This window comes from Zootermopsis nevadensis, unplaced genomic scaffold (genome assembly GCF_977971745.1).
Source record: "Zootermopsis nevadensis isolate Lab colony 2312 unplaced genomic scaffold, Znev_1.0 Znev_ptg000020l, whole genome shotgun sequence".
Classification (NCBI taxonomy): Eukaryota; Metazoa; Arthropoda; class Insecta; order Blattodea; family Termopsidae; genus Zootermopsis; species Zootermopsis nevadensis.
This window is the reverse complement of record NW_028259152.1, coordinates 17753282-17777253: the sequence shown is the minus strand read 5'-3', so window position 1 is coordinate 17777253 and position 23972 is coordinate 17753282. Positions and strand designations below refer to the sequence as shown.

The 23972-nt window shown below is 42.7% G+C and overlaps 1 protein-coding gene across 3 annotated transcripts in view; it reads left to right on the top strand.

Annotated features, from left to right (window-relative positions):
- The window catches only part of LOC110834354 (uncharacterized), a 127120-nt gene extending 103293 nt beyond the window's left edge, over window positions 1-23827 (top strand). For all 3 annotated transcript variants that reach the window (XM_087352054.1, XM_087352052.1, XM_087352053.1), the window contains one exon: window positions 21274-23827. In XM_087352054.1, coding sequence (XP_087208180.1) covers window positions 21274-23285 — 2012 coding nt within the window. In that variant the 3' untranslated portion in view covers window positions 23286-23827. The remainder of the gene's footprint in view (window positions 1-21273) is intronic.
- Window positions 23828-23972: the final 145 nt, after the last annotated feature.

The following is a 23972-nucleotide window of genomic DNA, read 5'->3' as shown; positions in this document are numbered from 1 at the left end:
AGTATGAATTCATCACAATTGATTACAATTGTTCTCGTGACGCGAGTGCGAACTAATCGAATGTAGAATGGTCCTCACTGTACAGACGAGTTCTTGCGGGGTCTTTCGTGCTTCTCGTCGTGTTAGAATCCACCCCTCGACACTCACGAATAGCCTTAGAAGTTGGTTCACCGAAACGCAACGCAAAAGCTTAAAGCTAGTGCCACGCGGGTTGCATTACAGAACTCCGCAGGCGAGACCCCGAACAGTTTTTCTCTCTCACGCGTGGCGCACGATAAAATACAGAAACGTACGACTCGGGGTGTGAGGGAGTGTTCTTTGGGGCGCGACGAACGCATTGAATCATATAAATTACCCCTGCAACGGTGTAGAACCATTTCTTTCTCCCTTTTCCGCTCTCGTCGTCAGGAAGGGCTGTCTGGCTCTTTTCATTTCCTGGTGTCGGCGAAGGGCTAATATTGCCATTATACGCCACTTTAGGAGGGATTACGTGGGGCTGCTAGGAAGGTTAGGAACACCCCTCTTCTGCACCCCCCTTGCCTCTTTTTTTATCTTCGCTTAAAAAAAAGTTACGACTTACTTTAACTGAAATTGGTCCCTGAACTACCCATTACCTCATTTAGATGTAAAGTTTTCCCTCGACTCTGACTTATCGGCTGCGTCGAGCAGAGTTAAGGGGAAGGAAACCTTGCCGACTCTCTGCCACTCGAACAAGATGTTGCGACTCGGTGTTGGAGTTGCAAGGAAGAGTTTCAGCTGGTTAGCATTCCACACTTCGTTTCCGTGGTGCTTCAAAGGACAGATAAGTCTGTGACGATGTGTCGGTACTCGAAGTGGAGATTGCTTGCAGACTACAGTTCTTTTATAGATGAGTTCATCCCTGAAACCTCGGTGGTAGGTACCACTTACATTAACATTCAGTAACTATGAATTTTGCTAACAGAGTTTATTTATGGGTTTTGTTTCATTCTGAGAATGAGGAGCTATTTCCTCCCCCTTAAAGAGCATTGTGTTTTCTTGTCAGGCGTTCTTTGCGCGCTACCGTGAGCGGAGAACCCTTGTGGGCCCACATGATTCAACTCCAAAACCGCATGACTGATTTGGATAATTCGTGCCATTGGAGACTAACCTAAAATCATACTTTTTATTTACCGACAATCACTAATACCAACATGGCGGACGAACGAACATGTAAGGCGGGATGGAGACCAACAATAAATTGCACTGGAATTTGTCCAAGAATGGCTTTGTAAAGATTAGTACAATAATAACCCATCCGATAACCGAACCGAATTTAATTTAACCTTGGCTGACCTAACTTCAACTTACATAACCTGACCAAATTAAACCTAACTTAAAAGAAAAGTGACGTAAACTTTCTTACCCAAACTAAAACAACTAAACCTGACCACGCCTAGCATAAAGTTACATAACCTAACCTACCCTAACCTAACCTAACCTAACCTAACCTAACCTAACCTAACCTAACCTAACCTGTCATAACCTCACATAATCTAACTTAATCTGACCGCACAAAACCTAAAATTCCTCAAAATTAAAAATTTCTGTTCTGACATAGTAACCTAACCACATTCTCGGACTTTCATAATTTTTCAATATTTGCAAGTTTTTAATAATTGAAATTCCTTATCATTAAATTTTTTTTAACAATTTGAACATTTCTAAATTTTATGACGTGCCAAATTTTCAGAGTTTGTAAGCACACGCACTTTTAACATTTTCGAAATTAAAAAATCCTGCACTCTAAATTCCAGTACAAAGATTCAAATTTAAATATTTATTATGGCCTGTCTCTCCCCATACCAAGGTAAATGTTTGGATCGTGACAGTGTGCAGTGTGCGCCTAGCAGAATGAATTATAACATTCATGCTCTTCAAATTACAACGAAGTTGCATTTACAGCGATAAATTGAAACTGTGAGCTGAACGAATAGAAAATCAATGCCAAATCTGTTTTCTCTCGTAACACACACAGTAGAATGAAGTTAAAATATATTTAACTCGATTAATGCAGGAATAAACTAACAAAATAAAACAAATCTGGTTTCAAAATCTTCTAAACTCAGTCTATAACTTCTTTTGTTTATATTTTCTGCTGTTGAAACAACTGCGGCATTTGTTCACGTCTACATTCGCATATTCTGACAAGATTGTGAGTTTGTACTTTTGTGTAAAGTTATCGTTAAAATGGTCCTATCAAAATTAACTTGAAGTGCCTAGACCAGGTTTCGTGAAACTCTACAAATTCAAATTTCATGACGTTGTTTCGTCCATTCTCTTGTTGTTACATACGTACGGAGAGCGGAGAGATTTTTTTTTAAGCAGGGCTGCCAACGCGCCTATAAACCAACCACAGTGGAAAAGCATGTCTAATCCGAAATATAAAAATGTCTCTCGAGAAAGTGGCATTTTAAATTTTTTGACAGTTTAAATATCCTGGGAACTGTCAGAACGACCTGCCGCGTGGCCCTTGGCCACAATGCTGTCCGCTACTCAGTTTCCTGGCGAGGCAAAATGACATGTGAGCAGACGTCCCGTGCTGTTGCACCAACCACTGCTTGTTTTACTTCTCAATGGACCAGAAAATGAGTTCGGGAAACAGAAATCTATCCACCCACCACCTTCAGACTTGGTACTTTGCCAGCAGCTAAGGAGAACTGGGGTGGGGTGTGTGTGGTCAAAGGTTCTGTGCATGTAGACGGCTTTGTAGTTTAGTAAAGTAGAGTTTTCGTAATTACTACTGTCTGAAAACACGGAGCTGAGGTGGTCGCCCGAAAGCAGTCGTTTATCTCGAGAGGATCTTTCCGCAGCCTGCATCATTTTCGACGTTCTTTGTATAGTGCGAACTTAATGCAGTGGACGCTTAATCTGGAGGGTTTCCGTCAGTGTAAATTACTTAGCAAATTCAGATCAAGTTTTATTTTGTAAATCTACGTAAAAGCTGCCGTGCATTTTTTTATTTATATTCTAACTTTCGTTTCTGTCTGTCCAACGTAACCCCTGCTTCACGCGAAGTTTAATTGTAACTTCCGGGTGCAACATCTATTTGGAACATTGCGTATTGAACGAAATGCAGTATAAGACGTCTGATATTTGAGGTTATCACAGCGGTGAAGACGTGCAATTGCGCTTTTCTGGGTTTTACCGCCGTGTGTAGGCCTGTAGACGGTCAGCGACGTTTCGGACGAGCATATCGCCTCCGCCTTTAAGAGTGAAATCATCTACAAGTATGTACGACGTCGGAACTCATTAGACCACATTCAACGGTTCTTGGTGCTGTGGGTTTGTACCTTCTGATATAATGAAGCAGAACATCGCCATGATGGGCCGTCTATCACCGTTAACACACACGCAAATACAGGACGACACAATAATATGTTTGAGGAAGTCCCCGCTTATATGGAACTCGAAGACACATCACCGTCTCACCAGATCCCGCCATTGGAAGACAATCTTAGATAGCCTTCTCATCATCCGCTACATGTTTCGACACCAGAAAATGTTGTTACTATCCTACTACTAGCCAAAATTTTGTGTGCATTTCTCATTTCATTTTTCGCGTCTTACGTGTCCCCCGCCACGGTGGTCTAGCGGTTAGAACGCTGGCCTTGTAATCCTGGGGTCCCGGGTTCAATTCCCGGTGGTGCCCGAATTTATAACTTGTGTTGGGCAAGGCCGTGGTCTAGGCAACACGGAGTTTTCCTCCGTGGCATCCCAACAATTACTCCATTCACACACAGAAGAAGGCAATGGCAAACCACTTCTGGATCATCTGCCAAGAACGTATATGAACAGGTCCCAGTCCGAGAAAAGGATCGAAGGATCCTGTTCATATGGACCTGTCATAAGACAGAACACTAATAATAAAAATAATAATAACGTGTCCCCCAAATATGTGGAGCATCATAAAAGTACGAATGTATTTTCTGATGCATCTCAATCCGGCGCGGAATTTTACATTCGAATTTTGAGCAATTTTTTCGCACCCTTGCACGGTGTATCAGCTGCTGAGATTTTGTGGACAATCATTACTAGATGGGCTCTGTAGACGAGCAGAATTTCAGGTGATGTTTCGACATGACCATTCGAACCATTCCCTTGTTAGAGACGCTCTGCTGTTTCGTTGGGCTTCAGAAAATCGGCACTTAGTCGTGTCAGAAGACAGTTATTTTTCCGCTGTCCTAGGGAGCAGTTAAACAATTCCATGTTTAATCTTTTAATTGTTTGATTTTTGGTTTTGCCATTATTGATTTCATGACCTTGGTACGTACACTTGATTTAACTAAACTTCGCTACTTACTGGATGAGACATTGGCCCTGTTGAAGTAGGCTAATTCGTGGCCGATCTTGGTTGATGATCTGTTTGTTGAAGAGTGTAATAAACCACATTTTACAGCCGCGAGAACCTGCGATGTTGTACACGTGTCCTGTTTTTTTTATTTAATTAAACGTAATCCGTGAATCGGAGTACAGTCTGTCTCGAGAAAAGTAGTACGCGCTGGATATTTCAGCTTTTCTAGCAAGAGGGTAGGCTCAGTATGTTTTCGGACGGTCGTTGCAACATGCAGAGAACGGTACCAATACGGCGTACACCTGTCGTATGCAGTTTGGAGCAGGTCAGACATGTTTTCCGAAATCCGGACTTGGCATGTTACAGCATTGCCTCGTTGTTCGTTTTAAAACAGATAACACCAAATTTTATAGTCCAATTATCACGAAAATGTCGTGAAAGCTCTCATTCTCAGTTTGTCGTTTTTAAAATGTGTTTCATCCCGACCTTTGCATTACAATCTAATAAACAAATTTGTGCGTGATACTTAGAGAATCAATTTAATACACACTCCAGTTACTCATGAAAGGTGTCCTTTGTATTATCACATTTATCCATTCGTTGATGGATCCTCATTTACATCAACGACGACTACTGGAATGGAGATACTGTATGCCGTGAATATAAATTAGACCCAAATTCAGAAATAATTTAATAAAACTACAATTTTTTTTTCAAAGTCTTTTTCTGGTCCCCTCCATTTTCCCCTCCCACTCGACCTATTTCTATGGTTAGAAATTTTTACGCCCGTAATTACACTACAAAAAAGTTCAGGCCCAAATCGTGGCGCTAGATTCGGGGCATTAATTTTCCACCTCGGGCTTGCCTAATTGCATTCCTGGCGACTGAACCTTATGTTCGTTAATTCCTTATCGTAGTAAAGAGGTACAACGCTTTGAATTTCCTGTAACATTGAAGGGGGGGACAGCGCTTTTATAATGCGCTCAGACCCACGTTAATAAAAGTGATCTCGCCTCCAGAGGGTTAAAGTACAAACGTAGGCAGGCCTCTGGTGGCCCTCGAGATGCAGGCAATGCGTTCTTAATCAGACGTTGGTACCTTCACCGCCGTGAGAAGCCCAGATCTTACATAGACAGATATATTTATTTTGTACAGTCTATACACAAACGTTTGAAGTTTATTGGTGTTGTAAAAAATTATATAATATTAAAACATTTTGTTGTGTAAAATATTATATTAGCGCTCTTAATCGTAAATACGATTTTACATTATATTTTTTTAGCGCTTTTATTAAAACGACATGTTTCGACGGGTAATACCGTCGTATTCAGGTTTTTATCAATTTAAAATATTTTAAAAACTATTAGATATTTGATGCAATGTATTATAATGATCCGTAGTTCTGTTTGTAGCTTTCCATTTTCATGGTAAGTTGCTTATTGTAATCAGACGTTATATTTATCTGTGGAATTAATGTTTAATTATTTTTCTTGGAATGAGTATGAATTGACATAGAAAATAAATAATCGTATAAATATATATTAAAATAGTAAACGAGTATAGATTGTACAAAATAAATATATTTAATCAAACACAAACATGACGCATATAAGATACAAATTACATAGACAGAATTTTGTGAAAATCCGGCAGATGATTCAAAACACACGGCCTCTATTTCCTTTTCTTGGTTTTAAACAATTTAACAACTCTGCGTTGTTTCAGAATTTAATGCCGAATGAAATAACAGGGAGTCCAGAATCACGAAGGGTGGGGAGGAGAGTGTTTGGCGTTGGGGTGAGAGACTGAGTAAAACCAGCATCTCCGTTGGTTACATCTGCTGGCTCCCTAGTCCGCTTTTGCACCGAATACATACAATCGATTCTTGCTCAGTAAGTTTCGAGCGACGCGCTAAGCGAAAAGGGGGCAGGTGTGAGGTGACGTCTAGTTCATACTGAGCAGCAATGAGAGAGCATTGCTCCCCAGGGAAATGTTAATTCAGGTTAGGTTAGGTACTCATGGGCTTGTAACATATTTGAGCCTCAACTCGCAAACAGCATTGGATATAATTAATTACCCATGAATTCGCTTGAATGGCACTAGATATTCATTTGGGATTATGGAGCATTTCAAGGGTCATTTCCCTCGCTGATCCTTCAGATGTGGTTCTTCGTGTAGGTTTCGTTTTAGCTCATTTCATTGCGGATAACGAGGTCACAGCGTTCTCAGTGAAGTGTCGCGTCTTCTTGAGCTGAGGTCGCATTGCTCTCTATATCGATTTCAGAAATTTCTGAACAAAGACATAACAGATTAGCACCGAAGATGTTGGTAGTAGTGAGTGAAGTTAGAGGAGGTTGGCAGTTGTGTACTGGTTACTTTTCATTATACGTACACAGAAATATGTCTCGAATTACGTATTTTCAAACACCCGTCAGAGGAAAATTGCCGTAAGTTCTGACATGGCCTTTTCGTACGCCCACACAATGTCACGTGTTTTCTTACAGCGATCAACTAAAATTTTTGGGCCGGAAAATTGTGACTCGTGTTAAATGTGTCCGTTGTCACCACGGGACGTCCTGATATGAAGGGTGCCTATTGAAATATTAAATAAGCATTTGTGGACACCCGATAAGGGATGGTCCTCCAACCACAAGGTTACTAATTTCTCGCCGAAATAAAACAGCTTGTTACGATGAGTTGCAGGAGACCTCAGGCTTGACTGAGGATGCGGGTTCTTCTCAACACATTAATTTACCTTAGGGTTCCATAACAGGCAGAAATTTCTCTGCTAGCTGAGACTCTGAGCTCCTCAACAGGAACTCAGTTTAGTGGAGTTAATTAAAAAGTGGCGCTAGGTTCTCTCCCGTCTCAGAGGAGTAAGTAGCCGCCATGTTGGTTTTAAGTCTACATGGCCTCGTACCGACTTCTATGAAACGCCCACAGTCGTCGAAACGTCGTTGTGGTGGGACATTCACGTGAAGGTAATTCCGACATCGTTTCCTTTCAGCCTACTGATGTAAAGCAAAGGATCTTATTGTGCAATTCAGTCTTCAGAGACGGCTGTCTTTTGGAGTTGTAGCGTCGAATAGTCTGGTAATCCACGGTGGTCTAGCGGTTAGAACGCTGGCCTTGTAATCCTGGGGTCTCGGGTTCGAATTTATAACTTGTGTTGGGCAAGGCCGTGGTCTAGGCAACACGGAGTTTTACTCCGTGGCATCCCAACAATTACTCCATTCACACACAGAAGAAGGCAATGGCAAACCACTTCTGGATCATCTGCCAAGAACGTATATGAACAGGTCCCAGTCCGAGAAAAGGATGGAAGGATCCTGTTCATATGGACCAGTCGTCAGACAGAACACTAAATAATAATAATAATAGTCTGGTAGAAGCTTGCTAGAGTCAGAGTCATCGGCCTGATGATGGAGGCAGCAAATGCCTCTGAAACGTTTATTTTTTTTTAAATTTCTACCAGACTACACGGCGCTACAACCCCAAAAGACAGCCATCTTAACCACGTCACACGTTGACAACTCGAACCTTGTTCCTTACCGCGATATGCGATCTGGTGGATGTGGCAAGTGAGGTTTGGGGAGCAGTAAAGATTTCTCGAACGATGCGTGCGTATAAACAGTTTAATTTGCATAAATATTTAGCTTAGTCCCGTTCTCTTCCTACGTTCTAGCCTGACATAATAATACTTTAACAAAGTTCCTTATTTTAGTGACTTTCGCGGGTTGTCACATCTTACGGACAGACCGAAAGGCTGCGATTACATTAGCCTCTTCGCAGGCTTGCGGATGCGCCTGAAGTATCGTCCTGCTCCGTGCCACCACGCAGGGCTTTGTTTTATCTCGTTAGGTGCAGTCGTGTCCATCAGAGTAATGAAATTCTGCTCTTAATTTGTGTTGTCCAGAACAAACACGCGCGGTTCGGAGACGCGTGTTCTTCAAACATTTTCTTCGCGATTTGCATGTCACTTGTCTTCTAGATCCAGAGTTGTGGATTTAGTAACACAGCATTCTCTCTCGTGTTTCGCTAAATGTTTTCACAGCCATTCCAGCCTGGACCTTCGGACACTGGGCCGGCTCAGAACCTGAACTATCCAATATGTGTCACCAGACATACAGGGCCTTGTATTAAATGGCCCACCACAGAAGTTTGCATGTCTGTCATATTTGTTACAGAGAAGTAATAAATTAAGATAATTAAAATATCATTTTATGTTCCACATCGAATAATCGATTTACATTTGGAACATTTTTACAACATGTTTCGGTTTCATCGAACCATCTTCAGGTGTAAAATTATATCAGAAAATTTAAAACTCAATTACAATTTCTGTTGTGTACTTTGAATATATTCGCTCCAATATGTGAAAATAATCTGGATATGAACTTCTCCAAAAAGTTAGACAACAGAAATTGTAATTGAGTTTTAAGTTTGCTGATATAATTTTACACCTGAAGATGGTTCGATGAAACCGAAACATGTTGTAAAAATGTTCCAAATGTAAATCGATTATTCGATGTGGAACATATAATGATATTTTAATTATCTTATTTGTAAATTTTAAATGTAATTGTGATTAGACGGAAAAAACCGAATAATTAATTTAATATTTGATTCACAATATGACGCAATTATACTATCTTACAGAGAAGTAAGTCAAGGTACATCCAGAGTTGTCCCTGTGTCAAAGAACCACACCGTGCAGACGTGTGGGGGGAGTGGAGACATACCTCCAAGCATTCTTAACCTCTCGGCTGTAGATTGGGTGAGTTGCTATGCTTTACGACCTGGCTGGCGGCTTTACCCTCGGCACAGGTTGGGTAGGAGCCTGGTTGGGGCCTAGAGTCAGTCTTGATGTTGTACCGAAGACGGAAATCCCTGCCTTCGCAAGGAATCGAAGTCATGAAGATTTCCGTCTTCTGGGTTGTTGCGCTGAGTAGTCTGGTGGATGAATATCGCCCTGATGACGGAGGCAGTATGATCTCTGAAACGTTGGTTAACATCGACCAGACTACACAGCGCAACAACCCAGAAGACAGAAATCTTCATACTCTGATGATGGAGGCAGTATGACCTCTGAAACGTTGGTTAACATCGACCAGACTACACAGCGCAACAACCCAGAAGACAGAAATCTTCATACTCTGATGATGGAGGCAGTATGACCTCTGAAACGTTGGTTAACATCGACCAGACTACACAGCGCAACAACCCAGAAGACAGAAATCTTCATACTCTGATGATGGAGGCAGTATGACCTCTGAAACGTTGGTTAACATCGACCAGACTACACAGCGCAACAACCCAGAAGACGGAAATCTTCATACTCACCGCTGTGAGAACCTCAAGTCTTACAATCGAAGTCATGTCGCCCTGCCAGTGGGCTGTCGCCTCACTGACTGAGAGTAGCCGCGGGTCGCCTTGACTGCTTCTACCTGGCGGTAACGAGGTTCGCTCAGAGCCTTCCAGTTTGTTACGTGCTGTACTTTTCACGCACAAGACGTGGGCGTGACATTATAATCTGCTGTGTCCACTGCAAAGCCGCGACGCATTATCGATTGTACGACGTCGTATTCAATGGCTCGCCGATGACAGGGACCGAGAACCATAAGTGAGATTCTCGATTTGTGGTCATGTGTCACATTTTAGACCTGGAAGATGTCATTTCGAAGGTCGTGTATCTACGTTTCGGTTCTACACATATTAATCACAGATTCTAATTTAGTGGTTTTTTGCGTCTATCATTGCTGTTGGTGTAAGACTTGCAGATCCAGATCGATTGCCCCTGAGGTAGTAATCTGCGGTGCAGATAGTCGTAAATTGTATTGCTTACAGAGCCAACAAACATTAACCTTCAGTGACCCTTTAAAGCTCAAAGCTACCTTAGCAGTCATTAACTCTGCGTTTGATATTTGTGGGTTTTGATTGATGCTCGTTGTGAACGGTGATTACCTCCTCAAGCAGCGCTGACCAGGTGATCACCGTATAATTTGCTGCAATGCATTGTGTTCGCTATTTTGGAGGGTGAAAATAGTTAGACCAGCTAGGAACTAGCATCTGGACAAGGCCAAAACGATTACTGTGTGTGTAAAAAAATAAGTAATCATTTATCGAAGCTTTGCGTGTCTTCTGTGAGAACAGTAGCTGATTCGAGGAACGAATTTTATGGGGGGGGGGGGGGGGTTCCTGGTCCAGTGTCCAGAAAATTACAATTTGTCTACAATTTTCGACATTATGACGCAACGAACTCGTTTGTTCCTGGAAAAGTATTTATGCTTCATGTGCAGAATTTTGTCCTAAAAGCCGTCCGTTTTGCTTGAAGGTCAGTTGATGCAGATTTTTGAGTCACGGAGAAAATAATTTATTCGTTCTTCCTCCTGTGCTCAGCGCCTAACGATGGTTCCTACGCGCGCTAGTATGATTCAGCGAACCGCACATTTTCCGACTGTTTTCTTCGCATCCCGCTCTGGTTTTGTTCATTTATTGCGCATGAAAGTAAATTTCTTCGTATATTTTGTCTTATCCGACTTGCATTATGGTCTGCTGTTTCTTGTTCAGTATTTTTCCGTTTAGAAAGGCAACTCTCTGTGCTCACGATTTGATCATTTATGGCAATCATAACCCCTCCCCTCCCCATCCCTCCCCTCCCCCGTTTCTCCATCTAATTTCTCTTGTTTGGACCATTTATCGTCTGCTTCGTTATCTCGCATATTTTCTGCAAAGGTTGGCCAGTCTGTTTTCCCTCGAGTGTTTCGTGTTCCTGTTTTTTTACACTTTTGCCTTAAAAGTAGTTCTTTGCTCGTCTGGATTATATTCTGACGGGTTTAGTTATAACTTTACCGTCGCTGCAAATGCTTTGCTTATTATTTTGTGAAATTTACCGTCCTCAAGCTCCATATGAAAGCGTCCTCTCCATATTTTCCACTCGTGTGCAGTGCGCGTTTCTGATACGTTTTCCCTGTTTCTCATTTCGTGCTTCGAAAGCTGACTCTTTCTATGATTGCGTGAATATTACGCAATAAATACTACTGCCATTCCGTTGCATTATCGCAAACTGATATTACAAATATTTTGTTGTTATTATTATATCTATTCACCATTTTACAAGGTATTTACTTCTGTTCACCCGAGACAAGCCTTGCCTCTGAGGTACAAAGCGCATTTTGTTTTATAATACGTGTTACGTGCATTAAAGAGATTTCGCGTGAGGCATTATTATTATTATTATTATTTTAAAAATGTGCAGTTTACGTCTAAACAGGTAAATTCTGCGCAACTTTAACTGCTCGTATTATCGAGGAGACGTAGTTGCAACGCGACCTATTGTGAGAAAAGAGGAACGTAAGTCATTGGCGCCGTTGCAAATGAAAAGCACGTAGGAATTCATACCCCGTTCTTAACTTTGAAGATGTCATAGTATCGGTAATATTAATGCAGCAATGGTACCCGAAACCTAACCTAACCTAGACTTAAACTCTAATTGAACGTCTCTTCGATCTGCTTCTGAAGACACCTGAACTTGAGAGGAGCCATATTTGGGGTTAATGGTACACCAGCGAACGAGTACTTCTAAATGTGCACAAATATAATTTAATATGGTGCTAAGCTTGGAATCGAAACTACATGTTTCGACTTGAAAGAAGTCATCATCAGATTTCTGTTGCTCTGTGCACGGAACATGAAAGGTTGTTGTCTGTGATTTCTTTTCTCGCAGTGTTTGAATCGTGGATAGTGAAGGCGCCGTTATCATGTCATTACGAAGTTTAACTAGAAATCGTAATTGCTTACTTTTCTTCGAAAGGCAGTTGATTATAAAAGTTACGTTCAGTCACACACGAAGCGTAACTTTACACTGATCGCTGGTACGTAGCACGTAGCACGTCCATTCGTCTGTGGATAAGGAAATAAATTTTATCCTTGGTTGCTTCATAAAAAATTAAGTGGTTTCACAGAGATCATATTTTTATTAAAATAACTACTGTCATTTCACGTATGAGCCGGGTAACTCAGTCAGTACATTGACTGCCTACGGGTTGGCCGATAGGGGTTCGATCCCGGACGGAGGCAGAGGGATTTTCCTCTAGCCTCTGCGTCCAGACCAGTTCTGGGGCATACCCAGCTTCTTATCCAGTGGGTACTGGGGCCCTATCCCGGTGGTAAAACGCGGCCGGGGCTTGTCGCTGACCGCTCATCCCATCTAGTGCCCAGGTTGAAAATGAGTAGGAGCTATACCGCCTCTCCCCTGTGCTTTTGCGTGGCTCGTAATGGGACGGCTTCACCTTTTGAATATCGTCTACCTCTGCGTGGAGTTAGTATTTTTACAAAATTATGTCGGTAGAGTTTAATTTTGTTACGAAGCGAAGCCTGAAATTGTGTTGTCGAACTTAGAATGTTTTCATTATCTGCTGGTAGTAGGTTCAAGAGACTGGAACGTGACGTCATTGACACCTGAGTCGCAATTGTTATTTAATGAAATTCTCGCTGTGGTGTTCATTTAATGAGAATAAAATAGAATTTAATTTCAATTAAAACTTTCAGTCTGTTTTCCACTGTTATAATAGGTTTCAATCTGCAGTAACCAAACATCTCGGCAAAAGTACTACTTGATACACTATTTGTTGTTGCAATGTTCGTGATGAATTTGCTGTTGGTGAATCAAAGCAGGTTCATTCTGCCTTGGTGGTAGCGTTAAAAAATTTGTTTCGTTTACGCTTGGCGTCTGTCTGCTGTCTGGGTGTACGAAATTATTACAATCAGAGCTCATGTCAGCCAGAGGGCGAGGAGACAGCAGTTTTCCTATTCATTTCCTAAAACGATGCTCCATATTATCGACATAGAATCATTAACATCATCACTAAAACGTCTACTTGATATACGCCGTTCAGGCCTGAACATTTTATGATATTTTTTTATTTTCCCAGTGGCTAATTTGCCCAGTGATGATGATGATGATTATGGTGATGACAGCAAGAAATTGTGTTGCTATGTTACCCGGATCACCTCTCATCATCAGGAGTGCGTAGTTCCATGTGACAGCCTTTTTATAAACCGAGATTTATTGCATATTTTCAGTCATCTGACTTCTGATGATGATTGTAGCAGCTCAGTATCAGGAAATCAGCAGAAACTACTTAAAAAAATTGAAAGAAGACACTGAAAGTATGTGCCGATCATGTGGAAAACAGAAAAAAAGCTATTGAATACCTAACATGATGTTGTCCCATTCTTGCAGAAAGAACGAGTGCGTGATAAGACAATATGAAGTCTACGCGCATCTGCGCTACTCAGTATGCAAAACACGAGGCACTAAAACAACTCTAAGTCAGCATGTGAACGTGAGGACACTAGAGGAAAGTGACACGGATGGAGTACGAGAAGAAACAAAGACAATGAAAATGTAAGAACAGAAATTCAGTGAATGCGGAACGTGAAATATTTTGGCACACCTGTGATCACTGGAGCCACAGGAATTGTAACTAAAAGACTAAAAGAAGTACGAGGTGCGATCGGAAAGTTTAAAGACTGTGTCAATAGAGGGCGAACCGGATGTAGTACGAGCTTCTGCCGCTAGGGGGTGCGGCCTACATTCATAGTGAATCAGTGTGCCAGCCGGCATCATCGAATTAGCATTTGTTTCTTAGTTACGGGTGTTTTGGTAGTGCATTACACCGACCCTCCTGCGATTTCGGAATGGCGTGTGCATTAAATTTTGCCAGAGACTCGCCAAAACGGCTACGGAAACCTATGAAATGCTAAAGCAAGCATTTGGGGAGTCCGCAATGGGTCGTGCACAAACTTTTGTGTGGCATTCACGTTTTAAAAATGGCCAAACCTCTGTCGATGATGACGAACGTTCTGGACGACCATCTTCGAGCACAACGCCCGAAAATGTTACGAAGATTCGGCAGGCCATTCACGAAGATCGACGTCGTACCATCAACGACTTGTGCGACATTGTTGGGATAGGCTATGGGACATGTCAGCTGATTCTAAAGGAAGAACTCCACATGCGACGCATCCTGTCTGAGGACCAGAAGCAGAATCGACTTCTCGTTTGTCAGGAGCTCAAAGATCTTGCAAGAACCGACCCCAACTTCCTTTCTAAGCTCCGTGTGACTTCTTCCTCTTCCCATAGATGAAAATTCAGCTAAAGGGAAGGAGATTTGAGACGATAGAAGAGATTCAGGCAGAATCGCAGATGGTGCTTGACAGGCTGACAAAGAAAGATTTCCAGGGATGCTTCCAGGCTTGGCAGCGGCGCTGGGATCGTTGTGTTCACTCCCAGGGGAACTACTTCGAGGGTGATGGATGAATTTAATACCTGAGATAAGTGTACCGGTTTTTATAGGCGCAGTCTTGAAACTTTCCGATCGCACCTCGTAGGTCCAACGGGGGACGGTCATCGACTTTCTGGTCCTTAGCACAGAAATTATTACGTAAATGAAGTTTAAAGTTTCGAGGATAATGATTCTCAAGGCCAGACGTAGGTGAGAAGGGTCTGTATTTCGTGTCGTGCGAAGACAATGAATGCGTTGACGCAAGGTGTGGGCGCCGTGAAGGCCTGCGCCTACTATCGATCCTGCCTCCGTGTTACAGTCGCAGGGAATGACGCACTTCACACGCACTCGCCCGGGGCTCGCTCGAAGACACGCACAATGACATTCCATCCGCTGTTTTCTTTCTAAAAGGAGAAAACAAGTCAAACGCAGGAGTTCTCCTTAAAAAACTAAATATTAGACGTTTCGGGAGCCATGTACATCTCATGTCTTACATCTCACGGTAATAGTCTAATTTTTCATGAGTTGAAAGTTGTATTAAGCAACTGAAACGTTTGTCTAGAATTGAATTAACCAGACTGTTTATTGCGTGGTCAGAAGTTGATGGCTCAGTTCCGTCTATTTTCATGACTTCCTTGAATACAAAGTCTCAGATACGTATTGTCTGTCTGTCCGTCCTCGCTCTGTTTGGAACAGTTCGACGGATTTTCACCAGACTTGGCGTTCTGCGAATTTAATCCATGTCCGTTTTGTTTCAGACTGACCTCTACAGAAGATTATGATGCGTGTTTGTGCTAATGTATTACTTCCGTTCTGCAAGTGCTGATAATATTTGAATGTGTAGAGTTTCAAAACAATTTCTCATGAGATGCGAATGTTGTCTTTAAAATAAGCTTCTATAAGATTACATTCCTAAAAGTTCAGCAAAATAACGTAGAAGTGTTTTAATCTGAATTTCTTTCGTTTTTTGAAACCATTAAATCAACATGTCTTGGGTAAAGACGCGAGTATCTTCTTGTGTTGTGTAGTGGAAGTGGGAATTAGGCTCTGGGGTACGATAGTAAGTTACACGTGGCTCAGTTTAAAACATGTATTTTGTAAAATTTAAAACGTCTTTTGCACGTAAAATTCACTTTCCGTTGCAGTGAAACAACCAATTTGAAATTTGTCAATAGCACCAACATATAAATGGCAATGTTCTATTAGACTGTTGCTTGCTTAAAACTCTCCTGGGAAATATATTTCTTCAGCTCCGCTGTTTTGCAAGCTGTGGAGATTTATCCTCTCCCTCGTTTCTTCGACAGAAAAGTTCTTCAGTAATGTAATTCGTAGAATAATAGACAGGCAGGCAGGCAGAATGCTTCTGTCTAAATATTTATGAGCTAAATCGCCATTTGTTCTCCTCCCAATAATATGAACCCGAGTCATGGGGCAGAACTAGGAATGCGCACAAGGCGATGCCTTTTACCTGCTCTGTGACCACGTATTTTTAGATGTCCACAAATGAAGGGTCAGTACATTGAAATTCCGATAATGTTTTTTTAAAAACTAGAGCAGAGCGCTCCTTTTTTGAGCTCCTCGGGGGGGTTGGTCAAGTTTTTAAAACGCAACGAACCCCCCCCCCCCTTCGTGGGATTTGGTTGCGTTTTAAAATCTTGAGTAAGAAACTAAACTACCCCCCCCCCCGAATGGAGGGTTAAAACACTTGACCAACCCCCCTTCGGGGGGGGGGGGGTTGTCAAGTTTTTAAAGCGCAACGCAACCCCCTCTTCCCTTCCTAGTCCGGACAAGATTTTCCTCCTGTGGAGTTCACATCGCCACGTTTCTTCATGTATACACAATTAAATTAATTTTTCATGAGAAAGCGACAGTTGTTTATTCATGATGTTTCATTTGTTTTCTGCTATGGGAATACAAGACGCGAGGCTCCGAGATCTACACAGCAGTTATCGATGCGACCGTTTTCTGCAGCTGAAGAAATGAGAAGTCGTCTGCAAATTTTATGTAGAATGTTCACCAATAATTAGTTAATTTAGATGGAGTCTGGTCTCACTGCTCATTTCGTTTGTTCCGAGAAATGCGGTGGAATGAATCTCGCTTGTAACGCGTTCTCTAGGGACACGAACAAGAGGAACGTAGCTTTTTTAATTCAGCGGCTGGGTCGGAATAAAAACACACGTGCAGACGCTTTGTCTCCCAAGAGCCCTCTTTTCCCTCAGGAATATATGAAATATATTATTTGCAGTCTGTATAGAGTTTACTTTTATGTTCTAACTGTGTTTAGCAGCTTCATGTTCTCTACGTTAAAGTGTAAATGAAATTATATGCGGTCATTGTCCACTGGACGTACCCAGACACAGATGCCAAAACTGGATTCGCTGAGACTCCGGTCCTAATGCGTTGGATCAGTTCAGTAGTTCGTTTAGCTCGTGATATATTATTTTGATAAATAAGTTTATTGATTTAGTGGAAGGAAAGGAAGACGCTGAAACGTTGGTCTATTAAAAATAAGGATAAAAATAACAGACAGTCAGCGGTTTAAATGTTGGAACATAAGTGCTGACTATTAATCACGGTGGTCTAGCGGTTAGAACGCTGGCCTTGTAATCCTGGGGTCTCGGGTTCGATTCCCGGCGGTGCCCGAATTTATAACTTGTGTTGGGCAAGGCCGTGGTCTAGGCAACACAGAGTTTTCCTCCGTGGCATCCCAACAATTACTCCATTCACACACAGAAGAAGGCAATGGCAAACCACTTCTGGATCATCTGCCAAGAACGTATATGAACAGGTCCCAGTCCGAGAAAAGGATGCAAGGATCCTGTTCATATGGACCTGTCGCCAGACAATATACTAAATAAATAATAAATAAAATAAATAAGTGCTGACTTAGGCGTAAAGTTGTTTCTGAGGACTCCCACGCTGGTGGGCGTTCGTGTATAAAGCTGGCCACGGCATTTACTAACGCGTAACTGCCCGTCCTTACAGAATTGCCGCGTATTTGACAAAGTCCAGTTAGACTAATTAAAGTAACGAGTTCTTAGATATTTTGCTGACTTCATATTGGCAAGGATGTGGAACTGTTCATGGGGTAAATGTCTGTGTTGCCCCTGCATGGGGGGGGGGACTAGGGCAGACGATTTCCGGGCCAAGATTTGAATCCACTATTCCTTTAAAACGAAGGACGATTGTTTACCAATCGATAGTGACGTTCGGTAATATTCAATCTCTTAGATTAATAGTCGCTACTGAATTTCTGTTTTGAAAGAAGCCCCTTCTTATCTGAAGCCCTTGCCGTCTGTATCAAGTATATACTAGCGTGTTAGCGACCCCTCTCAGCGATGCTAATTAAGAACACAACCCCTTCTGTGTATTTGTGGAACCAAGAATATTGAACCACGCTTAGCCACGGATGGTGGAAGTATATGCAGTGCCCCACCCTGTCCCGATATCAGAAAATAGGTCCTCTTTGAAGCATAAAGTACAGGCTCTGATCAAAGCAGAACAGAACACTGTCAGACAAGGGGTTGGCTAATTTACTGTGAGATCTGTGTACACTTTGCCTATCAGGTGCGTTATCAGCACTGACGGCATTTAAATTGGACACAGAATGTGAGTCACTGAATGTACAGTACATTCAGCTCATAGAGAATGAAGCAAGTGTTAATGTCTCCCCCTCGGGGGATCTTAGAGCTTTATTTCTGATCAATTTACAAATCTTTTTAACCCTTTAGAATAAGTAGCAGTTACACGTACACCAACTTTAATATTCAGTAACCCTGTATTTTGTATTTATGTGTTCCATGTGATTGTCAGTGTAATCAGTGATCATTGCCCTAAACAGCATTAACCATTCGTCTTTGTAATTTGTGTTGCGTTTGAATACCATTTGAAAGTGCTTCGTGTTTCAGAGGCCGAGGTTCCCCTAACCTCACATTATCAAAGAAGGCTTTTGTTTTGCCAAACGCGGGGTTTTTTCAGGTGTGTGACCCACGCGGTTGGCAAAAGATTGTTTAATAATAATATGATGATTGATAAGTCTGGTGTAGTGAATAGTTGTCCTCATTTTATTCCAAGGAACGTAGAAAAATAAAAATAACGAAACCAAATAAAGTTAGATAAAGAAAACTCCTGGTACTGAGGAAATAATTGTAGACAGTTCTGACAGTTGAAGTACTACGAGCGTTTTCATCATTAAAATACGAGCTCGAGTAAACCAGGGACTTTCTTTCTGGCTTCAGTTGAGGTAAACAAGGATTAAACCCAAGAGACAAAACCTGCGAGTAATAAATACGAGTAATGAAGAAGTTAAATCGATTTGAGTCCTCAAGAGGTTGCTTCTGACTTTCGATATTCATAGTAATTGCCAAAACAAAGTTGTGTCAAAAACGACAGTGTTAATAATTACGAAAAACCCCAGTTTAAGATTCTGTGAACATACGATGGGCAACACCGACACACATCGAATCTCTGGATTTGGCAGGGATTTTTTTTTTCAAGCAGTTGTTGGGATTGAGTTTATTGCTTAATTTCAGGAATATTTTACTGGCGTTAAGTCTTAACTGTTTTTGTAATTTATTTTGTGTTCATTTCCCTAATTTTTTCGCCCGTAAATCCTTTAAGGAAGGGGAAGGAGTGGACGGATGGGAAGCATGGGAAGGTGGGGGGACATGGGGAAGCTCGCTGGCGGGATTGGCGAGCGAAGCGAGGAGTAGATTCCCTAGTTAATTGCATAATATTGCTTTTTCCCCAACCGAAGATATAATTTAGTGTACCAGCTTTGTCTGTAGCGAGTTAAATGTTCTTGTGGCTTTGAATTTATCCAAGATAATACAGTACAATACTTAAAAATAGGCGCAGTGACTATGTACTGGACGACTGGGGTTCGATCCTCGACAGGGACAGAAGTTTTTTTTTTTTTTTTTTTCCTCTAGCCTCTGCGTCCAGACCGGCTCTGGGGTCCACCCAGCCTCTTATCCAATGGGTACCGGGGTCCTTTCCCGGGGGTAAAGCCGGCCGGGGCGTGAGCCTGACCACTCACCCCCATCTAGTGCCGAGGTCAAGAATTAGTAGGAGCTATATCTCGTCCCTCCACTTCGACATGGGTTGTAGTGAGGAGCTTTACTCACTTTTTGTTTACATTTTGCTTAAAAATAAATTGCGAACGCTACCTTCCTGATCTATACCCGTTAACATCGCCACGGTGGTCTAGCGGTTAGAGCGCTGGCCTTGTAATCCTGGGGTCTCGGGTTCAATTCCCGGTGGTGCCCGAATTTATAACTTGTGTTGGGCAAGGCCGTGGTCTAGGCAACACGGAGTTTTCCTCCGTGGCATCCCAACAGTTACTCCATTCACACACAGAAGAAGGCAATGGCAAACCACTTCTGGATCATCTGCCAAGAACGTATATGAACAGGTCCCAGTCCGAGAAAAGGATGGAAGGATCCTGTTCATATGGACCTGTCGTCAGACAGAACACTAAATAATAATAAGATGAGGTGGTCTAGCGGTTAGAACGCTGGCCTTGTAATCCTGGGGGTCTCGGGTTCGATTCCCGGCGGTGCCCGAATTTATAACTTGTGTTGGGCAAGGCCGTGGTCTAGGCAACACGGAGTTTTCCTCCGTGGCATCCCAACAATTACTCCATTCACACACAGAAGAAGGCAATGGCAAACCACTTCTGGATCATCTGCCAAGAACGTATATGAACAGGTCCCAGTCCGAGAAAAGGATGGAAGGATCCTGTTCATATGGACCTATCGTCAGACAGAACACTAAATAATAATAATACCCGTTAACAGGCGAGGTCATAAGATCGGTGCGTTGGGTCTGTAGTCCGAACAACTGCAGGAAGCTGTGAGTGTCCTGCCCTCTCTTAGGTCTGTAATGAACTGTAAGGGAGTCGTAGGTGATGTAATTACAGCGACTCCGAGCAAGTAATGAACACTCGTTATTTCACACTGCGTTAGAAACAGATGAAAGGAGACACGTAAATTATTCCCGCTCTTTGTGCATGGAATTTTAAATAACAATGTAAACTTGCAATAATGGAAATAACATAAGAACGTGTCTGTGGGACGCCCCAAATCTGGTGTACATCGTAACCACGGCATTCACCAGCAAGGGTTTAACGGGGGGAAAAAATATGCCTGAATATTTGGTGTTTTTATGTTGGTATCATTTTGTTCCCGAAAGTGTTTCCCTCAAAATTACCTCAGAAGGAACATTTCCTCTCAAAGATGGGGACACAAAGATAACAGAATGTGGCTTCGACACAACGTTTCAAATTTAGATGACGGATTCAGTTCTCTCAGCGTTGAATTGTTCACATCGGGACGCAAAGTGAGCGCTCTCTACTGCAGTAATGTTGCCGCCCAGGGTTGCTGTTAGATTCGTTTCATGCATTAGTTGCAAGCTGCATCCCAAAACACGAGGTCCAGAGCCAAATTACTTGCTTATAAACTTCCAACTAGCGCGGACGAGCCATGTGTCTTTCTCCTGGGAGGTTGGAAACTCGCATGAAGAGGGGTCATTATTCGAACAAAGGTAATTTTGAGCAGTAATTGGAACCGATATCATTGTTGGACACAGAATAATGACCTCGCAAGGACCTTCTGCCACGTTTGGAATGTCTGAGTGGGGGGTGTTTCATTCAGGTGATCGGTTTTCTTTCAGAGCACGCTCCACGCGCGGGTGTCGATGGCGGTGAGTCCAGCTCCGGAGGCCGGTGGGCGCCGTCTGTCCCACGTGACGTGCAGACTTCCTCAGCTGCTGAGCGCGCGTCCCTTGCGAGAAATGGCGAAGTCGCTGCTACCACGACAGAGGCCATGGGCTTGTCTCCTGTCAGAGCCAGTGACGGTCTTTCATGGAATGTTGCAGGATCACCAAGACAGCGGTCGTCTTCAGATTCACCTGAAATGATAACCATTCCATCATCCCTTTCTTCAATCCAAAGCGATCGATCTGCTGGAAAAAAAACACTTTCCAGCGCAGATGATACCGGTCAGTCCTCGTCTTCCAACATCGAAGTGTCCGGAATCCTTATCAGCATCGACGGTGTGCCCACATTAGGCCCCTTCGATGAGCCAAATACTGAATCCTCATCCCAGCGAACAAACAGGGCTGAGGAAACAATTTCCCTTGGTCCCGTAGAAATCTTTTCCATTCTCCATGAAATTATATCTACTTCAATACTACAGAGTGACAATGACGAACCCTTACGTCCAACTACATCTGACACAGACAAAATAAATTCGTCGTCCTCAGTTCCAGTTAAACAACCATCAGCGGCCCTCACATACCCAATAAATTACGTGTCCGAAAAACATGACATCGACAAAGCAACCATGTATTCGGAACCACGGTTCTCTCCTTCTCCCGTGCCAGCAAACCAAAAGCACGACTCCACATATCACGGCCCCTTGGAGTCGAGTAATCCCTACGCTCACTGGGACAGTGACAGCGAAGAGCAGGAACGCGAGATGGAAATGCACCGACCACACGATGAGAACAACGCTGCGACTAGGACCTCGGGGCTAACTCCGGATGCAGGGACAGAACACTCCACTTCAACACCTACAACCGGTCGTAGTTACTTACTCCTCCTAGCTGGAAATTCAACAATAGTTCAGCTTCGCCAAAAAGACTTCGCAAAGTACTTGAAGTTGAACCTGGCAGCAAGGTTGTCTCTCGAATACGACGACGTTCGAGTGAATCGTGTCGTCCTGGCACCTCCACAGCTTTTGGTAAACGTCAGTGTTGTAACGCCGTCTGAAGCTGCAGTAGCCACGGACCCTGAACAGGGATCAGTACACGATGATGCCCTTGTTAAGGAAGAGGCGCCCCTACACATGATGGCAGAGACAAATGCAACATTACTGGAGTTATCTGGGGAGGAGTACCACGTGGTGAGACTCCTTCCACTCCATTCATATCCATCAAACAAGAAACCAGACGAAGACGAAGATAACCCTCCTACTTCCTCTGCTGTTATCAGAAGTCATCACAGCGACATTGAGCTACTGATGTACACTGCTGTGGGCAGTGCGTTTGCTCTTGGTATCCTAGCAACACTCTTCATAACCTTCAGTCGTTACGCGAGGATAAAAAATATACCGTGGCCATGGCACAGGCCAAAGTGTCTCTGTTCATCATGGACTCTTCCTTCGAGCCACCTTAGACACAGACGTATGGCTGAATATCCATCAGTAACAGCTGCCCCACCGCCAGTGATTTATTCGGGGTCCTTTGCAGCAAGGGCGGCTTCAAATTCTTCGGGGAACTCGTGGGTGGACGAGTACCAGACACAGTCCAGCGTTATTCTGGCAGATGGCGTGGCTTCTGCAGGGGGGGCTGCTATGCTTGGAGTTGAAGCCATGAAGTTTCCTGCCAGAGACCCGTTGTACACTGACGCGGAGATGGGAGACGCAGCTACGAGCGTCATCGTAGGCCACTATGCAGACACGCCAAGACATCACAGTCCTTGTAAGCTTCACATCTTCAGCTGCAGTCCTGGCAGTATTGTGATCCCGGCACCTATGCTGACATCGCATCACCAAGTGAGAAGAAATCTTGCCGACAACTATCAGCCACTTAGCAGCAAGGCAGCCAAGGACAGTCATCACCTTGACGTCAGGATCAGGGATGACTGCAGACTAGGCCACGAAAATCCTAATTATCAAACTTAAATTGGAGCTGCTGTGACTTTAAAAATCACGTAGAACTGATGGAAAGAAAGTACAGGAACCAGAACATAACATGAAACCCAAACTTTTGTTTTTGTTGTAATATGGCGAAGGGATAAATTCTTCCTTGACTTTGCGCCAAACAAAGTACGACTTATAAGCGAACCTTCAACTGAAATACGATAAGTGATCACTTTGTATAAAAACGTCAGTCGATGCGTGTGTAAAGTGGAGTGAACCTAACCTAACAAATGTAAATAAAATGTTTTTTGTGTCCCTGTGCTGTGTATATCCTTGAACTCCCATCTGTTGTCTGGATGATGTATTTCTGAATACTGATATGATCTTATTTTCAATGTGGCTGTAATATAATACAGATGTAAGAACACGTTTGTTGTAGTAGTATTTACAGGTTAGTCGATAGAATTTAAATGTTACTTCTTAGTTTTCATTGCAGTGTTTCCAGTCAGCACTACTGCAGCGAATGCATTGTTTTTGGACAGCTTTAAATATCTGTCACATGAATACATTTCTTGTTTGTTGTATGTTGTTTTAATTAGTATGAAGCACAGAAACCTTTTCTGAATGATTTTATATCTGCATCATGAGTGTCCTTCAAACATGTCAAGAATGAATATCAACTCTACCCATCTTACAGAAAAAACTATCAAGCTGTTTAAAATCTGAAAG